At 46.9% G+C, this 20,920-nt stretch overlaps 2 protein-coding genes across 3 annotated transcripts in view; one reads left to right on the forward strand and one right to left on the reverse strand.

Moving 5' to 3' along the window:
* The window catches only part of FANCM (FA complementation group M), a 52,273-nt gene extending 45,099 nt beyond the window's left edge, over nucleotides 1-7,174 (reverse strand). Inside the window, exons 1-4 of the mRNA XM_083609286.1 lie at nucleotides 6,736-7,174; nucleotides 4,246-4,418; nucleotides 3,370-3,447; nucleotides 1,349-1,507 (exon numbers count right to left, since the gene is read on the reverse strand). Of these exons, the coding sequence (XP_083465412.1) occupies nucleotides 1,349-1,507; nucleotides 3,370-3,447; nucleotides 4,246-4,418; nucleotides 6,736-7,159 (834 nt within the window). The 5' untranslated portion in view covers nucleotides 7,160-7,174. The remainder of the gene's footprint in view (nucleotides 1-1,348; nucleotides 1,508-3,369; nucleotides 3,448-4,245; nucleotides 4,419-6,735) is intronic.
* Nucleotides 7,175-10,062: 2,888 nt separating this feature from the next.
* On the forward strand, nucleotides 10,063-20,848 carry FKBP3 (FKBP prolyl isomerase 3). 2 transcript variants are annotated; one of them, XM_083620745.1, is made up of 7 exons: nucleotides 10,063-10,272; nucleotides 13,693-13,794; nucleotides 14,645-14,752; nucleotides 15,560-15,695; nucleotides 17,646-17,713; nucleotides 19,462-19,559; nucleotides 20,620-20,848. In XM_083620745.1, exons 1-7 carry the CDS (start codon nucleotides 10,171-10,173, stop codon nucleotides 20,672-20,674), a joined length of 669 nt encoding a protein of 222 aa, XP_083476871.1. In that variant the 5' UTR covers nucleotides 10,063-10,170; the 3' UTR covers nucleotides 20,675-20,848. The 2 variants fall into 2 exon arrangements, with proteins under 2 accessions (XP_083476871.1, XP_083476872.1); XM_083620746.1 differs by lacking the exon at nucleotides 17,646-17,713 and having other exon boundaries at nucleotides 10,110-10,272.
* Nucleotides 20,849-20,920: the final 72 nt, after the last annotated feature.

Raw genomic sequence — 20,920 nt, forward strand, 5'->3', positions numbered from 1 at the left:
CTCTATCTCACACGGACGGCAGGACCGCTGCAACTCTGTTTTCCTGCCCACGTCAGCCCCGAGCAGAGCTGCACAGGGGAAGCGCTGACTGGACGACAGGATCTATTTCAACACCACAGACAGAATTTTATAAAAATAATCAGTAAAATTACTTGTATTGGAAGAGGAATGCATTGTACAACCTGGATAATATGGAACAGAGACTTTAATTTCAGGAAGTCATATTAGATAGGAAATGGGCATAGGACTTGGCAATATAGTTGTCTAGGGTCACCTGGCCCTCCTCCCCAGTCAGGTGGGAGCATTGCAAAAGTTTCCTGCATTGCACTGGGTTCGACAAGATGACCCTCAGGGTCCCTTCCGACTCTACAATTCTATTATTAAGGAGCTCGGGTTATGGAGCAATCCTCAGAAACTATTTTCAATAGCCCACATGCCCCGGGCTTACAGAGCAGCTGCCACTATGTGCTTGTAAACTACCAACCTGGGGATGTATCATACCAATTCCATTTAGCACCCACAAGTACAAAAAAAATTGAACAACTGGCCTCTACAAGTTCTCTGAAAGGAACTGCTCCTTCTGCAGCTGTTCTCCCATCTGTCACAGCACACCCGTCTTTAACCCTACACAGACACAGAGCCTCAAGGTAGACTCCGCTAAAACGCACACAGAAATCAAACAAACCTCTGTAGAAGACAGTAAAAGTGGCCTGAAATACCTCTGCATCACACTATTACTTGCTCAATGCACTTTTATGTTTTGTGTGGCTTTTCGACAATGATGGCTTCATTTCAAGACAGGCTCACCTGAGACTGAATTGAAAGCATTGCGACACCTCTGGGAAGCCACTCGCACACATAAAGCAACAATACCACTTGCATTTTTTCACCACCTAAGAAAAACCAGGACAATGCCCATAATCCCTGCAGCCAGCAGAAGATCCCAACCCCAGTTCATGGCTATGTAATATACACTGGTCAGACTGGAGCTCCAAAGGCCACTTTCTCCTAGGGACAGGACCCACTTAAGGAAAACAGGACGACAGTTTCCTGAGGCTCCTTCACTGCATTCTTACAAGGAAGCCAACACTAGAATCGTCCACTCAGATGTCATTTAGCGAGAGACTAAAAACAACCGTCACGATCCGGTACCAGTGACATTTTTGAAAGATTAAAGCAGCACTTGGAAAACAAATCCAAAAACAAATCCAGTTTCACAGAACAAATGAAGACGCCTCTTTAGAAGAATAAAAACAAGCTGCTTTCAACAAATGTTTCGCCACCATTTCTGCTCTGAAGTCCTGCCTGCTGCCATTCTTACCCACGCAATACGAAGTTTCTGACTCACCTTGATGTAAGCATTACGAACTTCAGCCAGCTCCTTCCCAAGTGGAACAACACATTTTTCAACCTGCCGCTGGTGAGTGTAAGGCTGGATGTCAGGAGAATCTTCAGTACATAGTTCTATGTGTGAAATCAGCAGGTTGGAAATAACTTGTTGCACAGCCTGCAAAGAAATGGTAAAAAGTCACCATCTGGCTGTATTTTACTTAGCATCATGTTAGCACAGTAAAAATCGGGCATACAGTAGCGCCTCGGGTTACCTTGCCCTCGGGTAATGCAAACTTCAGGTTGCAAAAGCGGCAAACCCGGAAGTGTCCATCCCCCCGCGCATGCGCAGTAGTGCTCTACCACCACGCGCATGTGTGTAACAGTGATCCTCAGGTTGCGAAAACCTCGGGATCCAGCCGGACCTCCGGAACGGATCCCGTTCGCAACCGGAGGTAGAACTGTCGTTTAATGTAGATACTATATGTTATTATATATTACACTGTATCAGGGGTGTCCAACTTCCAAGAGACTGAGATCTGCTCCCACTATAAATAAACTGGCAGTGATGTACCCATTGGAATGACCAGAGTTGAGATTTTTTTGGAAAGAAGGACCAAAGTTGTTGAGCTGTTGGACAGGCCTGCACTATGTCTTGTAACATTTACATCCCTAGGTTAGATTAATAATATTATCACAAGGACGCAAGTCCAGCACCCTGTTCTCACACCCGCCAACCAGTTGTCCCAAAGGCCTTGAGCAGGACAGAAGCACTCTCCCAACTCGCAATTGCTAGCAGCTGGCATTCAGAGGTGCCACAGATGGTGCAAGTGGAACACCAGCTGACTGGGGGCTTCAGCGAGATGGGTGTCCATCAATATGCAGATGATACCCAGCTCTACCTCTCTTTCAAATCAGAACCAGTGAAGGCAGTGAAGGTCCTGTGTGAGTGCCTGGAGGTGGTTGGAGGATGGATGGCGTCTAATGGATTGAAGTTGAATCCTGACAAGACAGAAGTACTGTTTTTGGGGGACAGGAGGCGGGCAGGTGTGGAGGATTCCCTGGTCCTGAATGGGGTAACTGTGCCCCTGAAGGACCAGGTGCGCAGCTTGGGAGTCATTTTGGACTCACAGCTGTCCATGGAGGCGCAGGTCAATTCTGTATCCAGGGCAGCTGTCTACCAACTCCACCTGGTACGCAGGCTGAGACCCTATCTGCCCGCGGACTGTCTCGCCAGAGTGGTGCATGCTCTAGTTATCTCCCGCTTGGACTACTGCAATGCGCTCTACGTGGGGCTACCTTTGAAGGTGACTCGGAAACTACAACTAATCCAGAATGAGGCAGCCAGACTGGTGACTGGGAGCAGCCGCCAAGACCATATAACGCCGGTCTTGAAAGACCTACATTGGCTCCCAGTACGTTTCCGAGCACAATTCAAAGTGCTGGTGTTGACCTTTAAAGCCCTAAACGGCCTCGGCCCAGTATACCTGAAGGAGCGTCTCCACCCCCATCGTTCTGCCCGGACACTGAGGTCCAGCACCGAGGGCCTTCTGGTGGTTCCCTCATTGCGAGAAGCAAAGCTACAGGGAACCAGGCAGAGGGCCTTCTCGGTGGTGGCGCCCGCCCTGTGGAACGCCCTCCCATCAGATGTCAAAGCGATAAACAACTACCTGACATTCAGAAGACATCTTAAGGCAGCCCTGTTCAGGGAAGTTTTTAATGTGTGATATTTTAGTGTTTTTTGGTTTCTATGGAAGCCGCTCAGAGTGGCTGGGGAAACCCAGCCAGATGGGCGGGGTACAAATAATAAATTATTATTATTATTATTATTTATTTATTGAATTTATATACCGCCCTATACCCAGATGTCTCAGGGCAGTTCACAGAAAAGATCAACATAAAAACCACAAAATATATAATCAAAATAAAAACAACCCAATAACGCCCTCCTCCTAAAAAGAGCCACATTTTAAACAGGCATAGGATGCCAAAGCAAGCCCCTTCATCCCCAGGTCCTTGGATTAACAGGACTTGAATTACCTTTGTGTCACTGCCAGGAGTAGCACTTAGAGCCAAAATACGGAACTGCCGCGTATATTTGCATAATTCTTTCACAACCTGAAGAAAGAAATAGCTTTCATCGCCACTGTTATGCTACTGTATCCGAATATTCTACAAGACAGGCTCCCAAATGACATGCAAAAGCCCTCCTAATTCACACCTAAAGCTCATCAGAGCAGCATTTTATTTATTTTTCATTGGCTTGCTGTTTCTGACATATGGGGGGGTGTTGGAGAGAACAAACAATATCTCCTGGCTTGGATGCAACGCTAATACAGGGTTCATGGTTGGTTTCTTCTATATGCTAAGAGAAAGAGACCAGCAGCACAGAAAGCCATGTTGATTGCAATGCTCTACTTGTTTACGGTGACCTGTGAACTGGGGATTGAGACAGCTAGCTTTTGCTTCCCAGTTAAATCACAGGACCTCAGAGCCATCTAGAGGCACAAAACAGGCATCCATCTGATACTTCTGCTGCTAAACTTCTTGTAAATATTGCAATAAGAAAACCCCAAAGTACAGTGCTTTTTTCTGCATAATACAGCATATGAAAGACTTCAAGTTAAAAACAACCTTTCAGGACACAAACTTCACTTTCCCACTACTCTTCCACTTGTTCAGATTACTTGGTCTCCAAAACCTTATTCAGTTAGGAACCAACTAGGCTGGGAACTGGTTAGTTTTAACAAAATTAACAGTTTTCTTGAACCCCTTGCTTCATGGCATTTTTAATATCACTTTTAAAGTAAGGATCTGACATACATAAATCCTCAGAAAGTCATAATCAAACCCCTTACCACGAATCTAAATTTATAGTTAAAAATTTATGTTTCAAGTTGCAAACAGTCACCCTACCTGACAATAAGCATGATTTCCAAGAGCTCTGTGGGCTTCATCAATAACCAGACATTTAATTTTCACTGCAGGACACACTCCACGGGAAAGGTCATTTGCCATTATCTGAGGCGTAAGAAAGAAAACCCTCTTATTTTGCCAGATTTCTTTCCGATCAGCCACTTGGGTACCTCCTGAAACAACACAAGCAAGCATTTAGAAAGGCACCTAAAACCCCACAATGGTTTCAGTGGCGATTCACAGAAAGGCCACGCTTCAGCAGTGTTTGCTGCCAACAGATCCATTCTTACACTTAAAACAAAGGGGTCCTTACATTTCTAGCCTGAAGCCAGTTTTCCATGTTAGAGCATCTTGGCGCAAAAGGCAAAATATGGCACATATCACATGTGAAAAGAAGACATTGGTCCAGATGCTTATTGTGAACTGCCCTAGAACTAAATCTGGCCAAGGGAAATTCCTTCTAGCTCTATAATTCTTTGATTATTATTTTTTAGCTGAGATTCCCTTGCCTACCTCTGCAGTGCCTGAAAACCATCAGGTCCTGCATCCGCAGCAGTGACCAGAGGAGGAATGATGCTGGGAGGAGTGCAGAGAAGAAACGCCCTGGTGCACCTGCAGGAGCGCAACTGTACGCCTTCCTCTGCCCCAAGTGTGTCTCTCCCGCATCAACCTCTGAAGCCATGACAGGTGCTGCAACTCTCCAACCACTTGTTTTTATTCCTCCACTGTCTCCCCAAGTTTTTAGCTGTTCTTAATCTTATCCGTAAACTGCCTTGAGCCCCTGTAAGGGGAATAAATTTTATTTATTTATTTATTTTTATTATTAGGCTCCTAACCCCCACTGTTCATTATTACTATTATTGTTGTAAGCCAGAAAATAGCTTATCTCCCGAGTTTATTCCAATAAAACTCAGAAACGTGAGGAGTTAAGGCTCCAATGTTGTTTATTGCAAAGCAATAGGTTACAGTCAGATCGTTCCGCAAAACTGCAACCCTGCCCAGTGGTCCAGGCAGTGGTATTTATAAAATTTCAAATGAAGTATTTCATTTTTCACCAATCATACACATCATTACCTCATTTCATGTTTAACACACACACACAATTTCTGCTGATTAAGTTCTGATTCCCACCACGTGCTGTTACATTGTGTTAGTGTGCATGTTGGAAACCTGTGTTACCTGCAGCCATTTGCACCATGTAGCAACTTATGTTCTAGCTTACAGCTGTATCTTTCTGATTCACATATTAGCTATATTTCTGCCCCAATTTTGGGGGGAGGCAACTTACAAAATCATCGGTTTCATAAAGCAACAGGTTGCCATAACTTCTCTATTAGAAGCGCACTCAAGGATTTCTGGGGCTACACATTATCATATTTATTGTGGCCCTCTGGGTCACGGCCACATTATTGCGTAATTAAATTGGTCAGAGTTTAACTAAATTAATAACAGTAACAACAGTAATAATAATAATAATAACAACGATAGTAATTCCTGGGATATGCGAGGAGGGTCATCCTTGGGCTCCCCTGTTGGGAATCTGAATACATGCAGCTACTCACACAGAGTCAATTAGGGTTTGGTCAACAGCCAAGGCAATGTAAAGGAGGAAAGTCTGCCTGGTGATACAGAGGCATGGAGACAGCTCCCTGATTGGTTAAGCTCTCTCATGGGAATAATGATTAATGGCCTACTAACTGGAATGTGTTTGTACGAATATGAGTACAAGTTTGAGTTCAGGAGTTGAGAGTCCTGTATGAGAGAAAACAAAAAATTTTTTTCCTTCCAGTAGCACCTTAAAGACCAACTAAGTTAGTTCTTGGTATGAGTTTTCGTGTGCATGCACACTTCTTCAGATACCTGAAGTGTGCATGCACACGAAAGCTCATACCAAGAACTAACTTAGTTGGTCTTTAAGGTGCTACTGGAAGGAAAAAAATTTTTTGTTTTGACTATGGCAGACCAACACGGCTACCTATCTGTAACTGTATGAGAGAGTTAGTCAAAGATCCGTGTTCTGTTCTGTTCCTGTAAATAGTCCACTGTATCTAATAAACACCTATAACTAGAAGTTCCTGCTTCCTGCATCCAAGTTGCCAATTGCTTCCGTGGATTCTGCGTTTACTCTGCTAGGTCGGGCTAAGGTCCTGCAACTAGCCAAAAAGTTGCAAACACCAATAGGTTTTGCCAATATCCCCCACCCACCTCTGGATAATAAATAATAATAAAGCCGCTTATTATTATTAACAGTAACAACAACAACAACAGTAAATCCTGGGACACATGAGGAGGGCCATCCTTGGGCTCCCCCCCCCCGCCTCTTTATAATAAATAATAACAGTAATAATAATAATAATAATAATAATAGTAATAGTAATTCCTGGTACCCATGAAGAGGGCCATCCTTGGGCTCCCCCCCCCTCTTTATAATACATATTAATAGTAGTAGTAGTGGTAGTCGTTCCCGCTGCCCCCCCCCTTCCCCCTCACCGGTGAGGGCGGCCATGTGGCGGGCGGGGATGGCCATGAGGGCGGCGCAGGCGTCCCTCTGCTGGGCGACGAGGGGCTTGGTGGGCGCCAGGAAGAGCGCCTTCCCTCCGGGGAACCAGCGGTAGAAGTTGCCCAGCACCACGGCCGCCACCAGGGTCTTGCCCAGCCCGGTGGGCAGGCACAGCAGCGTGTTCTGGAAGAGCGCCGCCCGCGCCGCCCGGGCCTGGTAGCCGCGCTCCTCCGCGCCGCCGCCGCCCGCCGGGAACAGCCACACCGAGCCCGCCGCGCCGCCCGCGAAGCCGCCCGGGGAGGGAGGCGGCTCCTTCTCCAAGGCTTCCTCGGGCGCCGCCTCGGCCCCGGCAGGCGGCGTCCCCCACACCTGGAAGAGCGTCGCTTGCCGGTCGCCCCGGCTGCCGCCCCTCATGCCGCCGCCGCCTTCCCCTCACCAGCGGCTCCCCTCAGGCAGCGGCCAGCGGAGCAGCCGCCATCTTGAAACGGCCGCTCGGCCGCCCTCAAAAAGCCGCGCCATCCCCGCCCCGGGCGGCTGCCAGCCGTGATTGGCCGGACGGCCGCCTGGGCGGGGTTTCCCCAGAGGCTCACGTGGTGAAGGGGAGCCCGGGAGCGCATGCGCCGAGCGCATCGTGACGCCGCCTGTTTCCCGACCCAGTTTGGTTTCAGTGGAGTTCGCCGCGTTTGCAAGAAAGATAGAGCGAGATCAGGAAGGTAATGGAGAGCCGTAAGTTGAAACGTACGGGAGCTTGAAGCCGCAAGAGAGTAGGCTGAAACAAAGGAAAAATCATATGAACTTTCTCTTTTTAAAATAATATCTGCAATAGTGGTTCTTTTTTTTTTTAATTGCTTTTTATTGATTTTCCAACACGACAAAAATTACACATTGCAATTAAAACACGCACACAAAAACAGATTTCCAAATAAACCAAGTCTGGCAAGGCAAATCCCCCTCTTTCCTTACTATCTATCAGTAATTTATGTTTTATCCTGTTTTTGCTTTTGCCTTGCCAGATAAGCAGGGGCCAGCATGGTTTCGAATTGGATGGGTGACCAAGGGCTGAAATCCCAGACGTGCATGGGGCTGGACTAGATGGCCCTTGGGTCCCTTCCATCTCCACCAATTCTTTGATTCTATGTACCTAGCAGGCACCGAAAAGAGGACAGTGGATGCACCTGCTTGACATTAATAGGAAGGAGTTGCAGAGTGTGCTACCTGCCAGACTGAATTATCTAGTTTTTACAAATCATCACAGAATTTTGTTTCCCACTTGGGTACTGAAAGGTGCAGCTAACCAGTGAAATAAAAAATCTAAGGTCTTATATATTTAATAAATGTTCATAAATGTACCAAGCAAACACATACAGAAATATATAAACAACATGTCTGAAACAGCACAGGAAAACAGCCCTGGAACCATTTTGACTCCCAAACTGACCAAATGATTTTTCTGCAAGGTCAAGGAAAATGGAAAAGCCTCCCCATTGTCTTTTCATTCACAAATCCTGTCTTAAGGGTGTATCTGTGTATGAATAGGGTGAGCCTGTGACCTGGCTCAGGAACTAAGTATTTATCATTACAAAAGACTGGCCAGGCTCCCCAGGGGACCCAATCCAGTAAGCATTAACAGGTAACCTGCCAGACCAGACAGGAGGTAAACAAGGCACTCGGATTTCTGTTGTAGACCGCCCTTTCCGTGATGTATGTATGATGTTTCTGGGGGTGGCAATTTAAAATGTCTATATAAGGGTGGACACACCTTTGTTCTGGGTCCTCCTTTCCTGCATGTGAGGGGAGCACCCTGTTGCAACAGTTCAATAAAGATCAGGCTTACTAGTTGCTTTGCTTCTCAATATTCTCTGGTTGGCCTCTGTTATTTTCTCCAACCGATGGAGATTTATGTTTATGACGCCAGCAACCTGGAAAGCTAGTTATTTAAAAGGTATGACCCTCTCTCTTGGTCAGGGGAGATCTTTCATATCTATCCAACATAACTAAAGGACAATTAGTCCTGCAGTCAAGAAAGCAGACGTGGGAATTCCTGCTCAGTCCACAACTGCCACAGGGCAGTTCAAGGGCAGACAGACAGGCTGTCATACTCTCTCCTTTGGTATGCATGGTTATTCTGATAGGGAGAGCATGAACAAACTTAGTTGGTCTCAAAGGTGCTACTGGACAATTTCATATATATATATATATATATATATATATAGTTCTTTGTATAAGAGCAGCTTTGTCTCATCATCAGAGTCTCCAGGAGGAATGTAAGAGGAGGGAAAGGAAGTGGGAAGTTCCAGTGCCAGGGAAAGGACCGGATTATCAAGCCTAAAGGGGGAGCCAAGTAAAATATCTTGAATAATAAAAAGGAAAGCCTGGTGCTGCTGTCATTGTTTTGGTTTGGCAAGAAACTTTGCAAGATCAGAGGTCCCACAACATAACCCAAGAGGATTCTTTTTCTCTCCCTTCAGCTTCTCCAGCAAAAGAGAAAACTAGCAGCCTTCTGGCATTTGCGAGAGATGAAATGCGTATCTGAAATAACTGTACAGCGAAGGGTCAGCACTAGAATGCTTTTTACTGCTCTGGTGGGAGTGCTGTTACTGTTACCCATTTCAATAAATTTCAGAGGAGTTTCTGTTATCACCTGGCAAAGCAAAACTAAATGAAACAGGGATACAAAGTCCCCTTGAAGTATCTATTTACCTACCCACATCCTGCTATTTTTATAATTTAAATTTATATACCGTCATTTATCCGAGGATCACAGGACGGTTTACACTATAATATATTTTTATATATTTGCATACCACTGTGTCATAAAAAATACAGCAGAGTGGCTTACACCAATGAAAGCAAAACCATAAAATAAAAACAGTAGAAAATTTAAAAAAACAATTATCAGTTACTGATTGTGGAAGGGTGCATTATTAATTGTCCACATGGGTCAATTATATATATACATATATATATTCCATACCATTTAACCTATTAAAAATATCACTTAAACGGTTTACAAAAAACTGAAGGAACAACGGACAACTTAAACGAAATATCACAACAATGCACAGCCAGCCAAAAAAAGTTACATGGATCCAAAGCTTCCGATAGATCTCCATTCATTTTCCTTTTGACGCATCCCGTCTTCCTCCCTCGCAGCCCCCTCCATGCATTTTATATCTATGGACCTCTGCAGAGAGAGCGGAGCTGCGCTAATAGCAGCAGAGGCGCAGCGAGCCCTACCCAGCATGCACCGGGGGGCCCCTTAAGAAGCTCCGCCATTGGCCGGTCGGTCTCCGCTCACCCCGCGCGGACTACATTTCCCAGCATGCCGAGCGGGCGAAGCGGCGGCGTAAGGCACCCGCGGGCGCGCTGGGAAATGTAGTCCCGGCTTCGTGAGGGAGCGCCGGCTCGTGTGAGGAGGCGAGGCCATGGCGGCCCCCGCGCGGCCCTGGAGCCCCGAGGAGCTCCGCGGAGACGCCCTGCCCAAGAAGGAGATCGTCCGCTTCCTGCAGGAGCAGGCGGCGCACAAGGTGGGCGCCCGCTCGGCCTCCCTTCACACGTTCGCGGGGACACGCGTGTCGGGCGGAGGGGCCGCCGCAGCCTCTCTCTCTCTCTCTCTCTCTCTCTGTCTCTCGGCCAGGGCGGGAGACACGCGAGGAGCGGGCGGGGCCGCCTCCCGCCCGACACGCGTGCGGAGAGAACGTCTGAACGCGCGTGTCCCGCCAGCGCCTCCCGCCTCCCTTTTTCCTTCGACCTCGTGGCGCGCGGCATGGGCTTATCCACGGAGCAGAATGGCGAGGGTGTTCGGGGTCCCCCGAAGGTCATCCAGCCGGCCGCCCCCTTGGCCAGCCCAGCTCCTGCCCTCCACCGCCCAAGGGCTCTTTCTCATTGTGGGGCATTCAAATCATTTTTAAACATATATAATCACATCATTATTATTACAAAAAAAAAATTTTTTCCCTTCCAGTAGCACCTTAAAGACCAACTAAGTTAGTTCTTGGTATGAGCTTTCGTGTGCATGCACACTTCTTCAGATACACTGAAACAGAAGTTGCCAGATCCTTCTATATAGTGAGAAGGTGGGGAGGGGTATTACTCAGAAGGGTGGTGGGAATGGGTGGTTGGCAGATAGCTGTGATGAGCCTGTTGACGACTCTTAACGACTGCAATAGGTCTTACAGGAAAAAGCAAGGGGTGAGAAGGTGAAAAATGGCTTTGTCATGTATAATGAGATAAGAATCCAATGTCTTTGTTCAGACCAGTCGTTAAGAGTCGTCAACAGGCTCATCACAGCTATCTGCCAACCACCCATTCCCACCACCCTTCTGAGTAATACCCCTCCCCACCTTCTCACTATATAGAAGGATCTGGCAACTTCTGTTTCAGTGTATCTGAAGAAGTGTGCATGCACACGAAAGCTCATACCAAGAACTAACTTAGTTGGTCTTTAAGGTGCTACTGGAAGGAAAAAAAATTTTTTGTTTTGACTATGGCAGACCAACACGGCTACCTATCTGTAACATCATTATTATTATCCACTTGACTTCCTTGGCTCCTCAGAGCCTTTCGACTTCCTTCCCTCCCACCTCCTGGCTTTCAAAGCTAACCTTTATATCACAGCGTTTTATATGTTTTCCAATTCTAATATAACTCATTACTAAAAATTCAAATAAATATAGAAAGGTTTAAAAAATTCTCATTAGAAGTCTTCAGTCAACCCTACTAGCGTTGTTAATTGCTTACAATGATCTTTCAAATATTGTATAAATTTACTCCAGTCTTTTTGGAGTGCTTGATCATGTTCAGATTTTCCCCCGTCAGCTTTGCCAGCATTTTCACCTGCCCCTCTTCTTTTGTCTTTGTGGGGCATTCAAAGCTCCCCTCCGTTTATAATTGTAAAATAAAGATCACCCCCAAAAAGAAATGAAGGGACCAAGTCCGCCTCCCCCCAAAGAGTTTTGGCAACCAGTTATGAGCCCCCACTTTGCAGACAGAAGGGCTGAGCGGCTGGGAAGGTTCCTGCCCGAAACCCTTCCGGGCTGTTGCTGCCGGTCAGAGTAGACATCAGTGAGCTGGTTGTGGGTCTGACTCTGGGCAAAGCAGCTTCCTATGTTCATGGATCTGCGCTGGCAAATGGAGTCGCCTTTGCTTTCATCTGTAAGCCCCCTGAATCGGCGACAGGGGAAAAGGCAGGGCGTAAATAAATGTCGAAGGAGAAGCAACTTTGGGGTTTTGTTTGATTGCAGGGCCGCCTTTTGTACCTATGTTGTTGTTGTTTAGTCGTTTAGTCGTGTCCGCCTCTTCGTGACCCCCTGGACCAGAGCACGCCAGGCCCTCCTGTCTTCCACTGCCTCCCGCAGTTTGGTCAAACTCATGCTGGTCGCTTCGAGAACACTGTCCCACCATCTGGTCCTCTGTCGTCCCCTTCTCCTTGTGCCCTCCATCTTTCCCAACATCAGGGTCTTTTCCAGGGAGTCTTCTCTTCTCATGAGGTGGCCAAAGTCTTGGAGCCTCAGCTTCAGGATCTGTCCTTCCAGTGAGCACTCAGGGCTGATTTCCTTCAGAATGGAGAGGTTTGATCTTCTTGTAGTCCATGGAACTCTCAAGAGTCTCCTCCAGCACCAGAATTCAAAAGCATCAATTCTTCGGCAATCAGCCTTCTTTATGGTCCAGCTCTCACTTCCATACATCACTACTCAGAAAATCATGGCTTTTACTATATGGACCTTTGTTGGCAAGGTGATGTCTCTACTTTGTACCTATAACCTTGCAAGAAATACTCTGGATCCAAAGCAGCCTCCGGTTGAGGACTGCGACTGAGGCCACCCTTGCAGGGGATCCCTCTGGGTTGGGGGTTGGGTGACAGCTGCTGATTCCTTCAGCTGGGTGGGGAGGGGGATCACAAGGGCAGCACTGGCTCTCTTTCCTTTTTTATTATTATATTTTTTATTAATTTTCCATTTAATAACATATATTCACATCATTATTATCCACTATACCTCTTTGACTCTTTAGAGCCTGTCGACTTTCCTCCCCCCCCCCTCATGGATTTCTTTATTAACCTCCATATTATAGCATTTTGTACATTTTCCAGTTATAATTGCACACATTGCAAAATATCTCAAAATTTATATAAATATAAAATTTCTCATTACAAGTCTTCAGACAACCCTACTAGTGTTGTTAATTGCTTACAATACAGTGGATGCTCGGGTTGTGAATGTGATCCATGCAGGATGCACGTTCGCAACCTGCGTCTGCGCACACACAGGTTGTGATTGTGCACATGCGCAAAGTGCGATTTAGCGCTTCTGCGCATGCGCGACCGCCGAAACCCGGAAGTAACCTGTTCCGGTACTTCCGGGTTTTGGCGGTCCACAACCCGAAAAGACGCAACCTGAAGCGGCTGTAACCCGAGGTATGACTGTATTCTTAAATATTGTACAAATTTACTCCAGTCCATTTGGAATACTTGATCATGCTGGTTTCGGATTTTCCCCGTCAGCTTCGCCAGTTCTGCAAAGTCCATCATTTTCATCTGCCACTCTTCTTTCCTTGGTCCTTGTTTCCATTTTTTGGCTAGAAGAATTCTTGCCACTGTTGTTGCATACATGAACAGCACATATACTAAAATTGGAACGATACAGAGAAGATTAGCATGTCCCCAGTACTGACTCTCTGTCCTGTGCCGCCACTGGGTTGTGTTCAGGGTTTATAGTTCACCCTCAGTGTGTGGCCACCAGGTATTACCTGTGAATGCCCACGTGAGATTTTTGAGCTTGGTTGGAAGAAGAGGCTTCAGTTGATTTCATTCATTGGATGTGGTCTGGTTCAAGCAGAGTATTCCACTCTGTAAAATGCACTTCCCATAATCCCAGTTGCATGGCAGGAGAGTGACGTGACTCCTTTCTTTCCCGGTATTGAACTAACACTCTTGGTTTTGCTTTTAGTTCCTGTCAGAGCACAAACTACTAGGACAGATAAAAAATGTGGCCAAGACGGCCAGTAAGGAGCAGCTGATCGCGGCATATAACGAGCTCTTTGAGACCAAGGTAGGTACCCTGCCATGTCTGAGCAGATCTTATTACTAGAATCTTGGTGACTAAGGTTCATAATAATCAAATTTATTACCTGCCCTTCACTAGCAGGTTCTAGGACAGCTTACAACAATTAACAAAATCAAAATTAAGAAACAGTTGCCTTGGGGACAGAACAAATGCTTTGCTTTTCTCCTGCATCTTGCAGGGCTAGGAGAGACCTCTGCCTTCAGTCCTGGAGAACTGCTGCCATTCAGAGAGGGCGGCATGAGGCTTGATCCCACCTAAGATGTTCATATATTACTGAAATGCTCTGTGTATCAGTTTTTTAACTGAAATGTAAGAGGTTTAACATCAGCTGGGGAAAGGTAGAAATGGGCTATTTAAAATAAGCTATGACACAAATCCATTTTCAGTAGCCATTGATAGTAGTGGGGAGAGGGAGATATGTCCTTTGCCATACAAGCTCCTACTTAAGTTCTCTAAAAACCTGGTAATTATTTGCTGTGGATCAATATAGTTAACCAAATGACTATGAAGGCCCAGGATAGGTGGAGCTCTCCAGGAAGCTCAGCCATCTGCTTGCTGGCTTGGTAGTCAGTGTTGTAGGATCTGTGGTTTGTGGCATTTTCCATAAGTCTTTTCCCTGTAAGTTAAAGCTCGGTGTGGCCTGTGTGACTCGGCTTCCTTCCTTTATAAGGTATACGAAATGATATGGATTGTATTTCCTTTACAATGAGTATGTAAGAAGAGTCTGCTGGATCAGGCCAACGGCATCCTGACCCAGCATCCTGTTCTCACAGTGGCCAACCAGATGCCTCTGGGACAGGAATTTCTTCACCGATGTAACACATATTCTTTCTAGAGATTTAAGGGTACTGAGAGTCCAGAGCATGTAGCAGAGCAAGTGAAAAATGTCAAGATTGATGAGGAGAAGCCCAAGGAGACAAAGCCTGAGGAAGCCGTGGATGAGGTAGGTGAGGAGAACAATCAGGTATGATTTGCAGACTCTGGCTGGTGGGAAGAGGCAGCCCTTGCAGGAATGTAAGGGAGCAGGCAAAATGGGCAGGAGGGGGGGCGCACCTCTTCTGGACATAGAAGAGCCACTTCAGAATTTCAGGATCTTACTCACCGAGAAAATGCAGTGCTGTAATCGTGGGAACTGCTCTCCAGAAAGTGCAGCTGTGTGCCTAGAAGTCCCAGTTCATGCCCTCACGAAGGGTTTGAATATCTGGATTGGAACCAGCTGTCGGTTCCATTTGCAATTTCCTCCAGGGAACTCTGTTCCCTTGGAGATTTCTCAAATCTGTTGCAGCATTTTCTGGACAGGTGACCTTAAATCAGGCAGACTTCAGCACATATTCTAAGAGCTCAGAATTTAAGATCCTCCCTGAACATAGCCACAGAGTCTTAAGTGACTTACTTCGCAGTCTGACGCACATCCTCACAGAAATAAGTCCCATTGTATCTCACAGGGCTTACTCCCAGGGAACTGTGTGTAGTATTGCAGCCGTCACCCTGTTGTCCAGCGTAGGTCATGGCTGCACATCATTTTGTGATCTCATCTGCTAGCTGTGTGGAGCATTGTCCTCAGTCATATTGAAGCTTTAATGTTAAATAGCAGAGCTAATGGTTGGCTGTCTTTCCTTTCTGCCCTCAGAAGCCATTTCTTCATTGTCTTTTGTGTGATGCTTTGGTCAACTTCTGTACCTTTTGGAACAGTGAGAGCGGGAGCATGACCCTTGTTTCTTCCCTTGTTTCTTCCCTCTTCCCATTTCAGGGCCCCCCAAAATATACAAAGTCAGTACTGAAGAAGGGGGATAAAATCAACTTTCCCAAAAAGGGCGATGTCGTTCACTGTTGGTATACAGGGAAGCTGCAAGATGGAACAGTCTTCGATAGTAATATTCAGACAAGTAAGTGTTCAGAAAAGGTGGCATTTCTCTTCTTCACAGAGATGGAGAAGCTGTGGGCTTTAAAGACCAGAGTAGCTGTGACTGAAGGCACAGCTTTATTTTCTCTCATTTATACCCCACCTGTCTTCTGCCACGGAACCCAAGGTAGCTTCTACTTGTGGTTCCCAGTCACTCACTAGACCCAGACCTGCCTAGCTTTAGCCAGGTGGTGGCCTTGTGCACCTACAGAGCATCTCCTGGGAACACGATGCAGCAGGTGTGTTGCCTGTGAAGTGAACGGGTCTTGCACAAGGCCACGCCTCTGCTTCTGGGCTGCAGTTTGCATTTTTTTTCTTTCCTTCTGGGGATTCCAGTTTGCATTCCCCATGGATTCTTGAGGGCATGGTCTGTTTAGCACTGGGGAATCAAATTTTGCCTTCTGACAAATGGGTTGGATCTGAATGGACTTGAGTCTCATTGTCTGAATGAAAAAGAGATTTCTGTGATTTCTTCCTACTCCCGCACCCCCAATCTACAGCCCACATGCTGTCATGTTCCATGTGCTTCTAGAGGGTCCCTGACCTTCAGCATCAGCTCTCCCAGGAGCTGCAGTGGAGAGAAGGAAGCAGAGTCCCATTCCATGAGCAGTGTTCCACTTACAGTATTGTAGCCGATGCGATGTATTCAGTGTGTCTGGGTTGACACATGTACGTACAAATATGTACACACACACACACACACTCATGGGCACAGTCAGAACTTCTTCCTGAAGTCCTGGAGAACCACTGCCGCCTCTCACTATAGAAGACAGTTCAGACCTAGATGGTCCAGTGGTCCGACTCTGTATAAGGCAGGAGTTTCTTGTGGTCCCCTGTTGCCACCTCTGCATGTCTGCTTGGCCTCTGGCCTAGAAGTGTACTGTACCCAAAGACCTGGGTGTTTGGGCAGATCAGGGGTGCCCTCTTGCCCTCAGGGTTGTGGATGCCCGATTTGTGACATCACACACCCAATGTCTGCGGCTCCTCTTCCTCCTCCTCGCCACAGCGAGTGAGGCAACCTTTTCCATGTCTGAGTCCCCCACTCCCTGCCCGGAAAAGGGTGCCTCGCTAGCTGGCTGCGGAGGGCAGAGCTGAACAGCTTCTCCCTCAGAGGTAGTGCTGGCTTTTCTCAATGACTTTGTGGGTGCCCCACCCCCACAGTTGTATTATTGTGGGGTGCCCAAGCACCCACGGCCCCCTGGAGTTGGCTCCTATGGTGCAGATGTCTCTTTCTCAAGCCCAATTTAGGGAGCCTTTGTTCAGTGCAAAATGCCCTGAAATATAGTAGACGGAAGCTGTTTCACATGTCGCTTGCCTTCCAGTGCATCTTGCGCCAGGTTCCCCTCGTGAGGCTGCACCACCAGGCTTCCAAAGGAGAGTGGGATGGAAATCGCAGTGTTTCTCAGTCTTCCATGCTCCTTTTATACACTAAATATTTAGCAAACTAGCTTTGACTGAGAAACTCCTTTCTTGGCAGTTACACAGAGGGGTGGGAGTTTTGTTGGCGTTCAGCAACTATCAAAACAGCTTCACTCCTTGGTTGGAATGGCTGCCTGCATGTGACCAGGCTAGTCTTGCCCCCTAGTTACCTAGTGAATTTGCGTGACCTGGAATGTGGGTGACTCCTCAGGAATCCTTTCCCAAAGCAGTGCCCTCCAGATGTTTTGGACTCCCAAAACATCACTCTTGCTCAGTGGGACCACCTTCTGGTATTATTGCTGCATGTTTTAAATATTAGTTTTGTATCTAAGTTGCCTTGAGACCTTTGGGCAGAAGGCAAACTTTCTCATCGCCCTTGACCACCAGCGATACTTTCCGGGTGGGGAGTTGTTGTCCAGAACATCTGGAGCGCGCCAAGTGGGGGGAGGCTGGTGTAGAGCAAGAAGCCAGCTGGGAGAGGGATAAGAGTTCCAGAATGTTGGTGTCGTTTCAGGTTCAAAGAAAAAGAAAGCTGCAAAACCACTGAGCTTCAAAGTCGGCGTTGGAAAAGTGATACGAGGCGTGAGTATGCTGGCGGAAGGGTGGGTGGGTGCATCTAGGATGTGTTTGGGCCTCCCACCTCCTGTGCCCATCCGTCAGGGAGGAGCTCCTGTTGCCAGGCAGCTGTCAGGCTATTTGCTTGAATCCTCCAAGAAGAGAAGCTGATGCATGTTGTCTGTCAGCCTTCCTCCATAGCACATCTGACAAAATTCATTTTCCTTTCCTGTGCTCGGTGGTCTTTGCATCAGAGCCCATTGAAACAGATTATGCTGCCCACCAAGATGGAGGGAGGAGGTGGGGGTGTTAAATGTTTTACCTGAGCGCAGGTTAGGATGATTGGCATTAAGATACCTAAGTGTATACAGTGGTACCTCGGGTTAAGAACCTAATTCGTTCTGGAGGTCCGTTCTTAACCTGAAACTGTTCTTAACCTGAAGCATCACTTTAGCTAATGGGGCCTCCCGCTGCCGGAGCACGATTTCTATTCTCATCCTGAAGCAAAGTTCTTAACAGCGGAGTCTGTAACCTGAAGTGTCTATAACCCGAGGTACCACTGTATGCCGTTTTAAGGATTGCCAGGATTTATTTATTTCACTATTTGGCTGTTTCTGTGTGTCCTTTGTTACCTTTCCACACTCCCTGGGCTACTTGTCACATCTGACAAGTGCAGTGGCCAACAAGTTGCAGCGAGACCCGCAACTTTGGATGTCCCTGACCTCTCCCTTCCCTGACTCCTATGGCGTGTGCAGAGGGAGGGAGATGTGCCCTTGGGTGATCTTCTGCAGAAGGTGCAAACTTTTGCTACAGCCTCCTGAAAAGGTTCCAGGGAATAGGAAACTGATTCCTTTATCTAATAGGGAGGAGGAGAAATGGCTTCCGTCATATCAGTTGTGCTTTTGGCAGAATATAGAAGCAGTATTAATGAGCCCCTAAGGAAGAGAGAGGCAGAGAAAGGGGTTGTTTATTTCCTTCCAATTGGCATTTTGCAGGAGGCTCAAACAGTAGGGACAATGACAGTGGTGGCTTCTTCTGCAGAAACTTGTGGGATGGACATCACTTCTCCTTCGTATACAGCTGTGGCACTTTGGTCTAAACCACTGAGCCTCTTGGGCTTGCTGATCGGAAGGTCAGCGGTTCGAACCCCTGCAATGGAGTGAGCTCCCGTTGCTCTGTCCCAGCTCCTGCCAACCTAGCAGTTCGAAAGCACCCCAGTGCAAGTAGATAAATAGGTACCCCTGTGGCGGGAAGGTAAATGGCATTTCTGTGCGCTCTAGCACTCATCACGGTCCTCCGTGCGCCAGAAGCGGTTTAGTCCTGCTGACCACATGACCCGGAAAACCGTCTGTGCACAAACGCCGGCTCCCTCGGCCTGAAAGCAAGATGAGCACCACAACCCCATAGTCGCCTTTGACTGGACTTAACAGTTCAGGGGTCCTTTACCTTTTTTTACATATCCTGCATCAGTCTGTCTCTACCTTTCTGATAATCTTAAAAGCACTAGAATGCATTCATTAAACATGATTTTGCAGTAATTCATCTGAACCAGATTTTCAATAAGACAGACATCTTGTAAAACATTTAACCTAAAAATGCTGGCTCTCTAGTCCTCCTCAAAACACAAAGGTCTTAGCCTGCTGAGTTCATTAACTTTACCCAGCAGAGGGAACTTGCGCCACTCACCCTTATTGTTTCAGCTTATCTTCTAATAGCCCAGGTCAAAAACAATCCTTCCAGCCTGTTTCTCAGGTAGATTTGTGTGTTTTTTTCAGTGGGACGAAGCTCTGCTGACCATGAGCAAAGGGGAGAAGGCTCACCTGGAAATCGAACCGGAATGGGCTTATGGGAAGAAAGGGCAGCCAGATGCCAAGTATCCTTGCAAAGTGTGCCGCCGAGCAGCCTACTAATCTGATGAAAAATGTGGGTGTGCAAAATTCTCTGGCTCAGAAAGCCAGGTGCTGGTGAAGGAATTCCCTAGGTCTAAGCATGGGGCAAGTGCAGGTAAGAACATCAGAACCTACTGGATCAGGCCAATGGCCCATCTAGTCCAGCAGCCTGTTACGATACGATATATCTTTATTGTCATTGTCCCATACAGAACAATGAAATTGAAAAATCTACAGAAGACATTCAAAAACCCCTAAAAACTCTGAAACCCCATTTTAAAATACAATATATAGAGATGCCCCAATGGGAAACCTGCAAGCGGGATTTGAGTACAAGAGGCTTCTCTCCTGATGTGGCCTCCAGCACCGCTGCTCCAACTGTGGAGGGAGAGCACAGCCATCATGGCTAGTGGCCCCCCTCTTCCAAAATTTTTGGGGAGCATGGGATGCAAACAGGCAGAAATGCCTGCAGCCCCCTTCCCACAAGGGCAAAGCACATCTCTGACACTAAGCTGGTCAACTGAATCCCTATGTGCTGCCAAATAGAATGTGATCCCTAAAATTGGGCATGACGGCAGTGCCAAGATGTTTGAAGATGAGGCAAGAGGATCTGGAAATAAGGAACTGAAGCGGCAGGCTAGAGCATTGCACTTCCCCCTTCATGTGACAATGCTTGCTGCAGCCCAGTCCGTGTGGCGTGTCCCGTGGCTGGGAATTGTAACTGAAGTTGTTCTGGAACAGAGTCAAACTGCCTCTCTAGTTTTAAGTACTTGTGTTCTCCATTGACTGAATATTTAAAGGGAAGGGGATGCCGACTCTGAACCAGACAGATCATGTACTTGAAGAACTTTGGGGAGCGGGGAATGTTATATAGCAGGTAATTATAGGATATGTAACAACAGCAAACAATTGGCAAATGCTTACTACATTTTGTTCCTCCCTCCCCCTATTCCTGTGAACTTTGCGTTCCGACTCTCTTCAGAACTGCCACTCTGCAAGTGTAACTTCTACGGTAGAACAAATTCCTTAACTTGCATACTTTAGAATTCCACCAAATGCAAAACTTTTCTTTGAAGTGGAACTGGTGGATATTGAATGATGGGTTGCTCCCCCTGGCCCCCCCATCTTTGAAAACTGTGAAGATGCTCTTGGAAGTCCAGGAAATGTGTTTGTGGCCTTGTTTCTCACACAGCAAGGGTGGGGTGGTGGGAAAAAGCTTTTATTCCAGTTGCTGTGTACAGCATCACTTGAACTAAAGACTGGTTTATATACATGGCTCTGACTCTCATTGGCCATTTGTGGCTGTCATATTTTTTTTACTTTGGCACACCTATGAAAGGTAGTG

This window comes from Podarcis filfolensis (assembly GCF_964270895.1).
Source record: "Podarcis filfolensis genome assembly, chromosome: 1".
NCBI classification, from domain to species: Eukaryota; Metazoa; Chordata; class Lepidosauria; order Squamata; family Lacertidae; genus Podarcis; species Podarcis filfolensis.

What these genes read in the sequence shown, in the direction of transcription:
- FKBP3 (XM_083620745.1), top strand. Translation starts at nt 10,171, where the DNA reads ATGGCGGCCCCCGCGCGGCCCTGGAGCCCCGAGGAGCTCCGCGGAGAC. An exon ending in ACGAGCTCTTTGAGACCAAG is followed by an intron (nt 13,795 to 14,644) that starts GTAGGTACCCTG and finishes TATTCTTTCTAG; the next exon opens with AGATTTAAGGGTACTGAGAG. An exon ending in AAAGGGCAGCCAGATGCCAA is followed by an intron (nt 19,560 to 20,619) that starts GTATCCTTGCAA and finishes TGCATACTTTAG; the next exon opens with AATTCCACCAAATGCAAAAC.